Source organism: Diuraphis noxia, unplaced genomic scaffold, assembly GCF_037042655.1.
Source record: "Diuraphis noxia isolate RWA-SAM2 unplaced genomic scaffold, SU_Dnox_SAM2 contig0001, whole genome shotgun sequence".
Taxonomy (NCBI): domain Eukaryota; kingdom Metazoa; phylum Arthropoda; class Insecta; order Hemiptera; family Aphididae; genus Diuraphis; species Diuraphis noxia.
The window spans coordinates 42,248,927-42,263,923 of NW_028301711.1; the positions used below are offsets into that span (position 1 = coordinate 42,248,927).

General features: G+C 25.9%; 2 protein-coding genes across 6 annotated transcripts; one reads left to right on the forward strand and one right to left on the reverse strand.

The window, feature by feature from the left end:
* Positions 1–8: 8 nt before the first annotated feature.
* Positions 9–5,878, reverse strand: LOC107169414 (putative inositol monophosphatase 3). The gene is made up of 4 exons (XM_089220200.1): positions 5,252–5,878; positions 4,690–4,855; positions 4,472–4,617; positions 9–2,836 (listed from the first exon to the last, which is right to left on the reverse strand). Exons 1-4 carry the CDS (start codon positions 5,600–5,602, stop codon positions 2,480–2,482), a joined length of 1,020 nt encoding a protein of 339 aa, XP_089076326.1. The 5' UTR covers positions 5,603–5,878; the 3' UTR covers positions 9–2,479.
* A 166-nt stretch (positions 5,879–6,044) lies between these two features.
* Positions 6,045–10,573, forward strand: Dhrs4 (Dehydrogenase/reductase 4). Of its 5 annotated transcripts, none has more exons than XM_089221986.1 (8): positions 6,045–6,469; positions 6,944–7,053; positions 7,125–7,308; positions 9,195–9,272; positions 9,377–9,523; positions 9,599–9,733; positions 9,897–9,952; positions 10,025–10,573. In XM_089221986.1, exons 2-8 carry the CDS (start codon positions 6,989–6,991, stop codon positions 10,137–10,139), a joined length of 780 nt encoding a protein of 259 aa, XP_089078112.1. In that variant the 5' UTR covers positions 6,045–6,469; positions 6,944–6,988; the 3' UTR covers positions 10,140–10,573. The 5 variants fall into 5 exon arrangements, with proteins under 5 accessions (XP_089078112.1, XP_089076998.1, XP_089077430.1 ...); XM_089220872.1 differs by lacking the exon at positions 6,045–6,469 and adding an exon at positions 6,525–6,572; XM_089221304.1 differs by lacking the exon at positions 6,045–6,469 and adding an exon at positions 6,579–6,728.
* The last annotated feature ends 4,424 nt before the right edge of the window (positions 10,574–14,997 follow it).

The window sequence follows — 14,997 nt, forward strand, 5'->3', positions numbered from 1 at the left end:
TATTTGCGTTAAGTAATATTATTTGCTTTGGTCGTTTTTTTCAAAACACTGCAACAAACGTAAAAAGCTAAAAACACAACAACCTCGCGTACCTCGTAGGTACCTATTCATAAAACAACTGGAATATTGTTCATTACAATGCCGCTGCCGCAATCGCTATGACATAATGCTGATAGACTAACAAAAATAAAGTTATTTCCCCTTCTCAAATACTTAAATCAATTGCTACCTATTATACATGTATATATACCTATATATATTGTTTGTCATTTATGTTATCGCCCGTACAGTCTACACACTACACAGTCCAATAATTAGATATATTATAATGTATATTATTGTATATAAATAAATGTTTGTATATTCTTTATAGCAGCGGTTCCCACTACGAAGCCCACGGAACACTTGCGGCTCTTTAATAAATTTAATGTGGCCCGCACTAAAATCAAATAGTACATTTTAAAATCCAAAGTTCAAGATAAGCGTCTGTAGCTACAAAATATATTGTCTCATTTTATTATTAATATTTTTTTTCTATTCTTTACTAAATTAAGTGAATAATAGTTGTACATTTTAGACTCTGAGCGGAGCGAGAAATGTATTGATTTTACTATGTCTTTTTTTTGTGCCTGTTGTCACGTTTTGGTGCAGTAAAAGTACTTCGATTTTCGACTTCAATACCTCGTTTGATCAGAAAGTGAATATAATTGGTACTTTGGGGAGTCAAAAGTAAAACATTCTCTATATTTTTCTAAATAATCGGGATAAACAAACTAAAAATTATGAGAAAAACGGAAAATTTTACGCACAATCACTTTTCGACAAAATCAATTTTGGTTTGATGTAAGATAATTTGAACATTGCCATAATTTTTACGTATTTAGTCAAAATTTGAACTTTAAATACTTATAAAAAAAAGTCGTGTCTATGTATTTTTAATATTTTTTAACTGCTATTGTTACACAATATGTTAGAAGCCTTGTATTAAATTTTCAAGCTTTTCTACCCAACAAAAAAATTTTTATCGATATTAATTTAAAAAAAACTAATAATGATCGAAAATTTCAAATGCCTATGAATTGTTCAACTTAAGTCGAAAATTTTTGAAAATTGCATGGTGGATAAAATATACTTATATAAATATTCGGTGAAAATTTCATGTATCTATGGTCATTTGTTTTAAAGTTACATCAAAAACCAAAATTGATTTTGTCGAAAATTGATTGTACGTAAAATTTTCCGTTTTCCCTTAATTTTTAGTTTGTTTTTCTCGATTATTTAGGAAAGTATTAAGAATTTTTCACTTTTGACCCCTCAAAGTAACAACTAGATTCACTTTCTGATCGAACGAGGTACTGAAGTAAAAGCCTATTATTGAAAGCCTCGCATTAAATGTTGAAGCTTTTTTTACCAAGCGAATAAAATTTTATTGGCATTTATAAAAAAAAAAAAACGAAAATAATTGAAATATTTTGAAAATTTTATCAAACATAAAAAATTTAATAAAAATTAAAACAATTTTTCTATTAATTTTTCTAAATTACTCTAGTTTTTACTCATGAGCTACGAATTGAAGAACATTTGAGTATGACAATTTAAATCAAACACTTTTAGTCCAATTAAATTATTATGTTTGAGGTAGGTAGTAGTTTAAATGGTTAAAATAACATGTAAACATTTTTTTTTTAAGTTAAAATATTATTTTTTTAAAGAGTGTTAAAATTTATTGTGATTTATGTTTTTTATAAATTAATAATAATGTATTTTAAATTAAAAAAATTATATTGATACTTTGTTATTAATTTATCAGTGTATTTATTATATTTTAAATTGCAAATTCTGTTATTGTTAGTCCAACACTTGCAAATAAATTTTACTAGTTTATTAGTTAATAGGTTAGGTTAGGTTACAAATATTAATACAAGTTTTACAATGTACATTGTGCTGTCAACATTTTTTAAGCACTTGCAGAGAGCAGCTATGATTTGAGTTTCACACAAAAATTCAAAATATATATAGGTAATGATAACTTTTTTATTTTAAATCTTTTAAATCTTTCAATTCTAACAGCCATTATTAATGTATCCATCCAAAATTACTGAATATCTATGATATCAAAGTTAAGGAAAATTATACTTATCAACAAAGTTATTATTAATATAATATCCATACACTTAATATTTGATTATATCAATATGGCTGTTTAATTTATTTATTAGAAAATATTTTTGTTTTTTGTAGAACACTAATGGTAAATAATGAATATTATTATGGTTTTCGGATGACTACATAAAATAATTTAACATCAGTTAATCTAAATAAAGATAAAAATAATACAAAAAGGTACTTTTAAACATAATTCATATTATCCATTTTAACAATATTATATGATATATTTTATAAAAAGTTGTAACTTTATTGTCTTAAAGTAAGTTTTACATTCTAAACAAGTAGATGTACAAACCTATTATTCAATATTTCAATCACTTCTTCCATTTTTTAGAGCATTTATATAGTACAAGTGATCACGTGCAGTAGCTAATATTCCTCCAACATGCATCATACTTGTATACTTTTCGTATGTAATATCTTCATTTTCCAATGATGTCATATCCCCTCCTATACTTTTTAGTATGGCATGTCCAGCACATATATCCCATTTTTTTATGTTGGTTGTATGAATATAAGCTGATGAATTTCCAAACAAAACTTGTAGAACTTTGAATCCTGCGCCTCCTGCAGTTACAACTGGTAAACCATATAGCCGTTGGTTTAATAAACCCATTACATCACCTTTGTGTGATCTTGAAATAATGATTGATCTTTTGTTAGGAACCTAATCAAAGTAATAAAATATACTTAAGTAAATAAAATAAAAATTATTTGTCCTATAAAAAGTCGATATAAAAAAATAATATGTGCAGGGATGGATAAGGCCTTTGGAAAATCGGAAAACTTCCAATCGATATAAGCTAACAAATTGATGAATGACAGGGCTGTTATGTTAGATACCAAACTCCATAGCTGTAGCATGTTGCTAATAACTTATATTTAGATACCTAAAATTAATTTTTTGTTATGGATATCTTTTAATTTTTTCTCATAGCATGAATTGCAATTTGTAAAACAACTGTTTATAACTAATATGAATAATGCTTAATGTTAATTAATATTACTATATTTATACAAATATAACAGAAACTGAATAATAATTAATGAGTATCTATTAAGCACACAATACAGGGTGATCCTTTTATCAAACAACACTCATATGGTGTTTGTGTGTAAATACCACCGAACATACACCTATAACACACAAACACCACCCAAAACCACCCAACTTTGGGAGGCTATATCTTGTAAACGGATTAACAAAAAATGAAAATTTAAACGTGAAAATTCATTAAAAAAATAGCTTTTTTAGTTTTTGAAATTTTAAGTATAGGTTATCATTTGAAAATCATAAGTTGATAATGGTTTACCTGATAAATATAAGGGTGAAAATATTTAAAAAATATATAGTTCAAGAACAAGATGGATCTAAAATTTTGAAAAATAAAAATTTAAAAAGTCAATAGTTTTTATAATGAGTATTGTTTGATAAAAGAATCACTCTGTATAGTGAAAATAATTCTAATCAAAAAATCAACCTCTTGGATACTAAAATCGACAATACAATTTATTCTTAAAGATTGACTTTATGATTAGTGTATTATTCTGTTTTATTTATGTGTTATTGTATTATTAATATTATCTATTGCTACTGATAAAATAGGCGTTTGAGTAAAAAGTATTTAAATATAATAATATTGTAGTATTTTTCAAATAAAACATATTATTTAAAGTCGGCCAAGTGATTTTAAACTAAAAGTTATATCTAACAATTTGTTTGTCTATACAAAACTCACTAATAAAATTAAATCATTTTTGTAGAGGCAATGAATACATTATAAAATGCTAGAAAATATTTATCACTTCTTTAAAGGATTAAATAAAATTACTACCTTCAGTACAGTACAAATGTTGCTCTCAAGCCCTTGACAAATACATGACTGCTAGTGGGCCATTTTTCCCAGAATGGTCCTAAATTCTTAAACTCTAATCCATTCCTGATATTATGTTAATATGAAATCTGAATTATATTTACTGGGAAAATTTTACTGAAGATATATAAATTCCAATAACTATAACATTTATCTACCCAGTATATGTATAATTTGATTATACTACATTTGGCGAGAAAGAAGTTATGATCTTATACCATTCTAAATAATATTCTGGGAAATTCAAGATATACAACTCTCATTATAAGTTATAAATGACATTTATTTAATGAACTTATAAAAATAAAGCATATTCATTATTTTAGAATAAAATTGGTCTCAAAAATTAAAATAATTTATACATTTTTACCTAATGTACAATTCAGTATAATTTCATGGTTAATATATAATTATTAATGTCAACTTACTTTAATATTGTTGAAATTAGTTGATCTTGATTTTGAGAGCCAAGCCCAAGTTGTTTTAGAAGAAAACGGTTCATGTATAACACCCATTATAGGTTTACCTTTATATGCAACACATACCATAGTTGTTACATATTGTGTCAAACTTTCTACAAAAAAAAAACATAACTGATAAATTTTAAAAGCTTATTCTATGATTTAAAAATTGTTTTTGTTATTACCAGTAAATTCTTGTGTTGCATCTAATGGATCTATCCAAATGGTTATATATTTCCTCTCAAATTCTTCATCAATATTTGCTATAATATGCTCGTTATCAAAATCCCTTAATTTTCTTATTTTTAACTTTTTGCACTCTTTTTCAGATAATTCTTCCTCTGATATCACCTGTAAAATATTTAAGCTTTACATAGGTATGAGTTGCAGAGGAAGTTGGAATATGAAACGAATATGTAGAAAATTCAAACTTCATCCACAGACTTCTGTGCGATTATATTGTAGGTAATTGACATTAAAAACAAGTAACCATTCATCAAATATGTTTGCATTAGACATTTAGTCGTCACCACTCATGTTTAGGTGTCTCTAATGTGAAACTCCCACTACTCAATATTTTCTATCTTCAATACCTCATATATTATATTCAACTAAATCACTTAATGTACTCACTTGTATAGATTGTAAATTTTCATTAAATAAATAAATGTTTTTGTTTTAGAGACAACGAGTCTATATTATACTTTATATATTTAAATTTTCTTGAGAAGTGTAAACTATACATACTTTTACATTTGGTATATTTTTTTTCAGCTGATAATACATAGCACAATGAGATGTATAATCAGCGTTAGTGACTGGATCATTTGCACCTTCAACAGTTTTTCCTTTTGAGTGGGAGTTAATCAAATGTTCATTGTGGATTGCTTCAACTTGAATGCCACCCAATTGAGCTGCTTGGATTGCTTGTTCTAAAAGGTCTTTTCCTTGCACAAATTCGTATCTATTATTAAAATTATATTTGCTCACATAAAGAACAATCGTACAAAAAATTAAGATAAAAAATAATTTAATTAGAGTTTTATTTCGAATAATCATTTTTTTCAGTTTAAATTTGTTTATATGAATGCCAATCATAACTAAAATCACCACTACATAAATTGCTAATTCGCATTTGTATTAGTAAAGTAATTAATAATTTCGAAAACCATCATTTGAGCTAAAGCTTAGAAAATTAATAATGGAAACAAGATTTCAGCCTTCGGGTGGTTTTCTTTAAGATTGTAACATTATTGCTTTTTGTTTCATATTTTAATTTTAATATAACCAACCAGTCGGCAGTCACTAAAATTATAATAGTAAGATTTGTTATAAGCATTAAGCAATGTAAGCGAGATTTTTATCATTATAATTGATTTGGCAAGAAAGATAGCCGAGCGCTTATTTTTTTATACAACTGATATCCTTATCTTGTTGAATTTATCACCACAGTTTTATATATCCGTGTTTTTGCCGTTTTTGGTGATTTACTCGATTTAGTTATTTAGTATTATATATTATAATTTATAATATATTTTAATCTAATACTATTTAGATCAAATTATTTGACTGTCAGATAAATAAAAACAAGACTAGTTTATTTTTCTCATTTATTCACCATCTAATACTTCAAATTTTTACTACGGCGTTATGACACTAATTAGACATTATAATATGTAGTAATAATTAGTACTTTAATAAGCAATTGACATATTATTCTTCGATCCGTCATGATTATACAATATTATATAATATTTAACATTTAACATACATATTACAGAATCAAGCCATTCCGTGACAGTACCTAGTTGTTTTATTGCTCTATAAATATAATTAATAGAAAAACCAGAATGTCCTAAGGAAGACGTATAGAATGTCGAATGTGAATCTGTGTACTTGTATGTTGCACTGCCTACAGATATCTACATAGTCTAGTATAGAAATCCGTAGCACAACCATAGATTGGTATTAAAATTAAGCAATTAACATAATAATAAATATATTACTCTGTGAATAATATTAAGTTTATCAATACATGATTGTGATAAGATGGTTAGAGAAAGTTATGGTAATCACAAAAGTAATTTTATTGAGTAATAACTAATCATATAACTACTGCCTAAAACTATTTACTGTTAATAGGTATATTAAAAAAAAAACCTATATAAATGAGCTAACGGCAATGGCATTTCGCCACACTTTCGAATGAGTAAAAACCGTATAGGTAGGCAATTAATTAATTTATTTTTACCTTTGATGGTCTTTGCCAACTATTCATTACGTCATATATCAACCAAAAGTTCTCTGTGAATTCAAAGACCATCAAATTGGAGCTGGATTAAAAAAACAAAATTTTAAATAGATTATATTGGATTTCAAAAAATACTTAGGTTACTTATAATAATATTTTAATATTTCTCAATGAATTGTGTTCAAAAGTTTAGCGGCCCAATTTTGACTTCATTTGGAATACAGATAAAGAAAATGTTTTCAAACATCACCAAACCGCTAGAAGGAAAAGTAGCGATCATCACTGCATCCACTAATGGGTAAAAATTTAATAATAATTAATTGTTGTCTTACACTTAAAACATTGTTAAAATTAAATTACATTGTTTAGAATTGGTTTTGCTGCAGCTAAACAATTGGTCAACGATGGAGCATCTATCATGATTTCCAGCCGTAAGAAAAACAATGTTGCAATTGCATTGGAACAACTTCAAAAAGATTATGGTGTTAACAAAGTTAAAGGACTAGTATGCCATGTATCAAAGAAAGAAGATAGAAATAATTTAATTCAAGAGGTATCTATTAATTACTTAATAATAAATCATTAATACTTAGTAAAATATACAGTTTATGTAAATAGTTTTATCAAAGTTAATATTTAAAATGTACGTAGCTATTTTTATATTAGATTCATAGAATTTTTAAAGAATTTTTCATCATTTAAAAACTTATTAAATTATGAAAATCATATTAGTGTTGATTTAATTTAAATTCAATTTTTCAAGTTTAAAATATTCCTGTATTATCTAAACAATTAAGATAAAACTTTTATAGAATATTTATAGAATAAACATAGTTAATATATTTAATATCTTACTAATTCAACTATTGGATTTATCTTGAATACTACATAGTCAAAGTTAATTACTTATTTGGTACTGGCTTAGTTGAAGCCTACCAATAAAATATTTTAGTTATATTTTCACATCAAAAGGTTTAAAATATATTTTATTTTGTAAAAATTAATTTTATATACATCTCCCTGTAAAAATATCATAAATTAATAAGACTATTTTTTTAAATACATTTTCATTTTTCGTTAATCCGTTGACGAGATATAATCTCCCAAAGTTGGATGGTTTTGGGGTAGTGTTTGTCATCCTGTGTAAATGTTTACCAATTTTGGGGCACAACTTAGGCTTAACTATCGTACTTACTGAATTTATTTGAAAGTGTATTATGTTTTACGCTAGAGTACGAAAATCCCAATTGCTGCGGCCGCGGTACTGACATGGTATAACACATTTATACACAAACACCACCCCAAAACCATCCAACTTTGGGAGACCATATCTCGTCAACAGATTAACGAAAAATGAAAATTTAAACGTGAAAATTCTTGAAAAAAATAGCCTTATTAATTATGATATTGTTAATATAGGTTGCCATTTAAAAATCAAAAGTTGATAGTGGTTTACCTAATAAATACGAGGGTGAAAAACATAAAAAATTTGTATAGTTTTAGAACAGCATAGATCTAAAATTTTGAAAAAAGTAAATAGTTTTTATAAATAATGAGTGTTTTACCCTGAATCACCCTGTATATAAAATAAAAATAGTCATCAGAATGTATCAAATTTTATTTATATATAAAACAAGTAATAATGGGAGTATTCATAAAATTTATTATAGATACTATAAAATGAAAAGTTATAACTGTGTTATTCAGGAAAGAAAATAATAACTATTTACTTAGTACTCCATGTATCATACATGTTTGTATATTTATTATTCATTAATAATTATTAGGTACAATAGATACCTACATATTATTATATTTTTGTTCATTCATAGAATTACAAATATAGAATTTGTTGAATTAAATTGTATGGATAGGTCATTAATTATATTCTTATAATGAATTTGATTATTAAAATATAGCTGTGGAGCATTATGTAATGAAATACTGACAATTAATATAATTAATAATTTTTTTGTTGGAATACGTCATTGATTAAAATACTTTCGTATTTTATTATTATTAGTATTATTTTAATTTTAAATGCATTATCTATAAAGTATAAATACAGTATGATGATTAGAAGATCTAAAATATGAGAGAAGTTAGAAGCAGGCATCAATTTAACCAGTAAAAATTATTATTTAACTTTGACCATACAATATTCAAGACAAATCCAATAATTTTACTAGTCAAATTATATATTAAATATATTAATTGGTATTTGGTGTCAACTAAACCAAAACCTATAAATGCCAAAATATTTATATATTGTTAGAGTAAAAATGAATATAAATATACATAATATATTGAGCAACCTTAAATATTGAATATTATATTATATTTTTATTTTAAACTTAATTTTGTAATAATTATTATTTTTTATTAAGCAGTTAAATAGGTTATTTTTTCTTTAAATTAAATGTTTATAAATTTTTTTAGACTATTAAAATCTTTGGCGGAATTGATATCCTTGTTTCAAATGCTGCAACAAATCCTTCATCAGGTTCAGTATTAGATGTAAGATTTTGATTACTTAATGTTAACAATTGAAATACAATATTTAAATGTTTACTATTCATAAATTAGAAAGGAAAAACTAATATTTAATGTTTGTGAATTAGTGCGATGAAGAAATTTGGGATAAAATATTTGATGTTAATGTCAAAAGCGCATTTTTATTAACAAAAGAAGTAGCACCACATCTCATTTCTAGAGGTGGAGGTTCAATTGTTTATGTCTCTTCAATAGCTGGTGTCAATCCAATGCCGGTAAAAATAGTTTAATTAATTTCTACATATCATACAAAGTTTTGCTACTCATATAAATTTGAATACATGTTATAGATGTTGGGAGCATATTCAGTTAGTAAAACGGCTCTTCTTGGTTTGACAAAAGTAGTTGCTATGGATTTGGCAGAGAATAACATAAGAGTCAATTGTGTAGCTCCTGGTATCGTGAAAACAAAATTTGCATCATCGGTATGTATTATAACCATGTATGATAATATTTAAAAATACAGAATAACTTTAAAATGATTATTTTATAGTTTGCCACATAAAACAATTTGATAAATAAATGAATAGGTAAACACATAACATTTTATTATATTAATAATAAACATTTATGTTTTATTATTTTTAGCTTACTGAAAATGAATCGCTTAGTGAATATTTATTACAAGGGATACCTATTAAAAGGTAATTTTTCCCATTAAATCATAATATACTAATGATAATTTATAATTTTATAGTAATTAATTTTTTTTTTAGGTTTGGCCGTCCCGAAGAAATTGGTTCTATTATATCATTTCTTTGTTCACCCTCTTCTTCTTTTATAACTGGTGAAGTAATTGTAGCATCTGGTGGAATGACATCTAGGCTTTAAATGTGTAACTATAGTTATTGGATTATCATTTTTATCTTTTAATTAATAATTTAAACAGTCAAGATCAAATTATTGAAATAACAATATTCCAAAATAATTAAAAATCTTATTTATATATCTTAATATATATTTAATATATCTCTTGTATGTTGAGTTGCATAAAAAATTGATTAATTTAATAGTTCAAAAACATTAAGTGGATCAATTGTTAGCCATTAAATCTTCCCCCTTGGCTGAATATATTCAAAGGCAAGCAGACATTTATAATATAGCATTTTAAAATTGTATGTGTTCAATTTTGGGGTGAGGTCTGTTGCCAAGTAATTTGCGCCTATGATTACTTCACTACTTAAATGAATCATTAAATGTTTATTCATTTTTTATGTAACCTTATTGCAGTGTTTGGTGGCTGATTAAAAATATTTTATTTCTCATATTGTTTTGTTTTATATGGAGTTTATTTTTTATTTATGAATATTTATGTATATTTAGTAAAATAATGAATTATTCAGTCAATTTTACTATTATCTAATTTTAGTTTAATTTTTTTTTCAATGTTTATATTGACTATAAATAATTTGTAAAGTTATAGTTCAGAATTGATTCACTATTATTGATGTGTCAGTATGAATGTGGTGCCTTACTTTGTTATCAATTTAAAACAAATGTTACAAATGTTTTTTAATACTTTGCAACAATTTGAAAATATATATTTACTATTTGCAAACTTCAACTTAAGCTGTGGGAGTTATTTTGAAATTGGGGCAGGGACAACTTACGTAACTCCACCACATCATCAGATTGTTCTTGTACTTTTAACAATATTTTGCCCTCTTAACAATTTACAAATTACGCTAATATTTAACCTCCATTTTATTGTTAGTGACCACAATAGTCTCCACTTTAAAAATGGTATCAAATTATTTAAAATTGAATTTGTTTAGTTGCAAATACTTTTTTTAATGATTTTTTTCAATCTTTCATCTTCAAAATATTGTTAAATATTTTATTTTAGTTTTTAAAACATGAAGTTGCCCTCCCCGATTTTGAAACAATTTCCTCAGCTTTAGATGAAGTTTTAAAATTGTAAAAATAGATTTGAAAATGATTGCAATGTATATTTGTAAAATATTTGTGTAGGTTTAAAATTGATTGGACAAAATTGAGGGCCAACTTCACTAACATATTATTGATAACTACTATAAAAATCAAGATTGATATATATGCACACAAGTATATAATAGCAGATTGCATATCAACTATAACCTGTAATATTTCATATTATGGAATGTTACCTAAATATTTGTATGTGTCATGTCCCTTAACTCTTAAGTCTAACTCAAAACTCTACTGTGGCTGTAAAATTAGCTTGATAGGAATCTTCTTAATAATCTGCCTCTGTAGAATATAATATGCACAATTGTTGTGCCCAACTATATTAAAAAATCCGTGTCTGGAGAGAACATTTCCGTGACCCAACTACATCGCATCCAATACCATGCATCCCCCACACAACGAAAACGTTTTTTAATGTTTGGTACGTTTGGGTTATCTCAGAGCAATAAAATTAATTAATTAAGCGTATAATGTATATCATCCATGATGGTTAAAAATAAATTTTTGAAACTGAAAGAACGGCACCATTTTTGGAAGAATGCATAACTTGGCCCTCACTAGTATTTAAGTTTTACAGTGCTCACAAATAGTCACGAGAATTGCAATAATGTTCGCAAGGCATGCAAGTCGCTTAAAAATTACAAAATGTTGATACCTGTATAAACAACGATTTAATTTACACATCACTTCGGTCTGGGTTAGCACGGATCTGAACCTTTCATCACCCTATACTACGTGTCTACAATACGTATAGACCAAAGTTACGAGTTGTGTGTGTCCCAAACTCCTAACTGTATTATCATTTAAATTTATATATGTATGTAATATTGTAAAAGACTAAATTTATTATTTGAATTCATAAACATTGCATAATTTAAATTTTTGTCTTATGTGTAATGTTATTAAAATAATCTTTGTGGTTATTTTATATTTTTCTGTATTTATATAAGTCGAAAGAAACTCCTGAGACTAAAAATTTTAGTATAATATTCGTGTAACCTGATAAAAACACAAAGACACAATTCAATATTGGTTATACAACTCGTTCACACTGTTTACAGCCATATTGAAAAGACACTGAACTGGATGCCAGGATAAATGTAATAACAACAAATAAAATAAATCGTACTCAAGAGATCTATTACTTAACATACTATAAACATTTGACACTTTAGAAATAGTAATGTAACAGATTGACGAATGTAGCTGAGAATTAGATGATAGAAAATGAGATCTGTGGTACCATCACTAATTTTTGATTGACACACATATCACATATTATGAGGAAAATAAGCTTTGTGAATATTGGTACAGTCTTTAGCATTTATAACAAAAGAAATAAAAACCCGGAATACTGGTACTCTTCAAAATTTAATTTTCAGGGGTCCTAAAATGATGATGATCATCAACCAGTTAAATTTTAATAATATGTCAAAAACAAAAATATAATGTTAGCAATCAAAATGAACAAGACAATTAAGTACATATAAAGTAGCAGGTATTTAAAATAAATAATAAAAAAAGTAGGGCTTGGAAAAAAAATATAAAATTTATGATCATATAATAACCTATTTCACCCACTTTGCTATATTATTTGAAAATTGTCTTATTTTAATTTCTTTATTTAAATAGCTCTCACATTTGTTGTGTAGTTTGTCATGTAAAGTATTTTTTGTTGAACTTTTGGGCGTTAAAGTATTGTGTATCATTGACGCAACTAGGGGGGTGCACAGGGGACTTGTGCACCCCCAAGTTTAAAATGTGCACTCCCAAAAAATATATAAGCCTTTTTGTTTAATATATTGTACCATAATGTAGATGCCTATGTGAGAAAAATAGAGAACTTATATTAGATATACTATATAGGTAGGCATATAGTATAATATACATACAAATACAATGTGTTCCAGGCCTCCAGGGGAAAGTGACTGGCCAACGTCATATGAAAGTATACCAAAAATGATGAAAAAATACCCTTTAAATAGTTGGTCTAACTTTTTTATTTTTAAATTATAGGCAATTAACTTTTTTATCAAAACTAACCACCTATCGCTCATTTGTTTATATATCTTCAAAACTTTTCCACATTTTGACTTAATTTTGGTATTACAATAATGTTTTTTTATCCTGTTGAAAAAATGTCTATCAGAAGGAGTGCTCTGATTTCCACATATTATATAGCACCTTTTTTTTAGCAAATTGGATCCAAGTGGTACTTTAAGAAGGCAATTTTTTGATTTTCTCTTATTTCTCTTATTTAACGCCACGATAAAAAACCACTGAACAATTACGAAAAAACGGGATTTCAATTTTGCTTTGCAAAAAACGCTTTGTTCATCACCATAGAAACGAATAATATTTAAATATCAAATAAAATAAAAAATATTCTTTCGTCCACTCAGAATCGTTTTTTTATTGAATGTAATCATTGCTTTCAAATTGAATACTGTAAGATTACACTATCCTGTCCGAGGACCGAGAGACGATGGACAAACTTTCTACACCGCAATGCTGACCTACTATTTTTTTAATTTTAAATCTATTTCAGTGTTATATAAACTACAATACTACATACACAATTAAACAAGCAATTTGAAAATTATTATTATTAAATGGAAAAAAGTTAACATTTACTAATTAACCCGTAGTAGATATTAAATTATTTGGAGTAGGTACCTAATCCTTTTAAAAATTCAAATGTTTGATAAAAAAAATGTTTACTTTATCAAATTAATAAACCGGCGGGGCCTAGGATCCACTGGAAGTTTTTTGAGGACATGGTGAAATGTGCGGATATATTTTATTATAATGGTTAATATATATTCGTGGAGATCATGACATTTTTATTTAGATTAAATTAAAAATAATTATATCTACCAATTTTATTCATCTAAGAAAAACATTGTCTACAATATTATAACTGTAGACATAACCACATAGTTTAACACATCTATGCACTATGCAGTCTTGTGTAAAATACTTTTGAAAAGTATTTGGAATAAATACTCGAATACTCATGAAAAATATATTTTATATTTTGATTTGTGTCACTCTATTCTTTCAAGGGCTACAACAAAGATTTACCAATTCATCAATATTAAATATTAAGCGGTATATAACAAATAGTTTGAAAAGTGAACAAATTTAAAATAAATATAATTTTCATTCAAGCAAAATCATGCTAAAATATTTAGTTCTGATTTTGATCATTTAATTTTGTTAACCTATAAATTGTATTAGGTACCACTATAAAAACAAAGTATGTATGTTATTGTATATATTTTACATTAGCAGTTATTTTTTTTTTATAAATGTAATATGAAAACTAATGGGATGAATGGTGTGGTGGTGTGGGGGCTTTGCCTCTATGGGTCAGTGAACTTTTCACTATTTGTGCACCCCAAAAAATATTGGTCTAGTTGCGCCCATGAATTTGGCATTAGAAGTTCTTTTCATCACACATTATGGTAAAAATTAATTTAACATGATAAATGTTTATTCTAAAATGTTGTTGTGTGTTGAGGTATATGTTTCATTACTCATAAACTTAATGTTCATTAATATTTAATACCTAGTATTACCACAAATACAACTTTATGTATACAAATATATATACATTAACAAATTACAAATTTGAAATTATATTAAAATATTAATAATAAATAAAAAAACTTTATAAACATAAAAATGGAGATTAAATTAAAAAAAAATATAATAATAACCATGTAGGTATCAGGTACCT

What these genes read in the sequence shown, in the direction of transcription:
- Dhrs4 (XM_089220872.1), top strand. Translation starts at nt 6,540, where the DNA reads ATGATTGTGATAAGATGGTTAGAGAAAGTTATG. An exon ending in CATCAGGTTCAGTATTAGAT is followed by an intron (nt 9,273 to 9,376) that starts GTAAGATTTTGA and finishes TTTGTGAATTAG; the next exon opens with TGCGATGAAGAAATTTGGGA. An exon ending in CTGGTGTCAATCCAATGCCG is followed by an intron (nt 9,524 to 9,598) that starts GTAAAAATAGTT and finishes TACATGTTATAG; the next exon opens with ATGTTGGGAGCATATTCAGT.
- LOC107169414 (XM_089220200.1), bottom strand. Translation starts at nt 5,602, where the DNA reads ATGATTGGCATTCATATAAACAAATTTAAACTGAAAAAAATGATTATT. An exon ending in AAAATATACCAAATGTAAAA is followed by an intron (nt 4,856 to 5,251) that starts GTATGTATAGTT and finishes AATATTTTACAG; the next exon opens with GTGATATCAGAGGAAGAATT. An exon ending in CTAATTTCAACAATATTAAA is followed by an intron (nt 2,837 to 4,471) that starts GTAAGTTGACAT and finishes TACTTTGATTAG; the next exon opens with GTTCCTAACAAAAGATCAAT.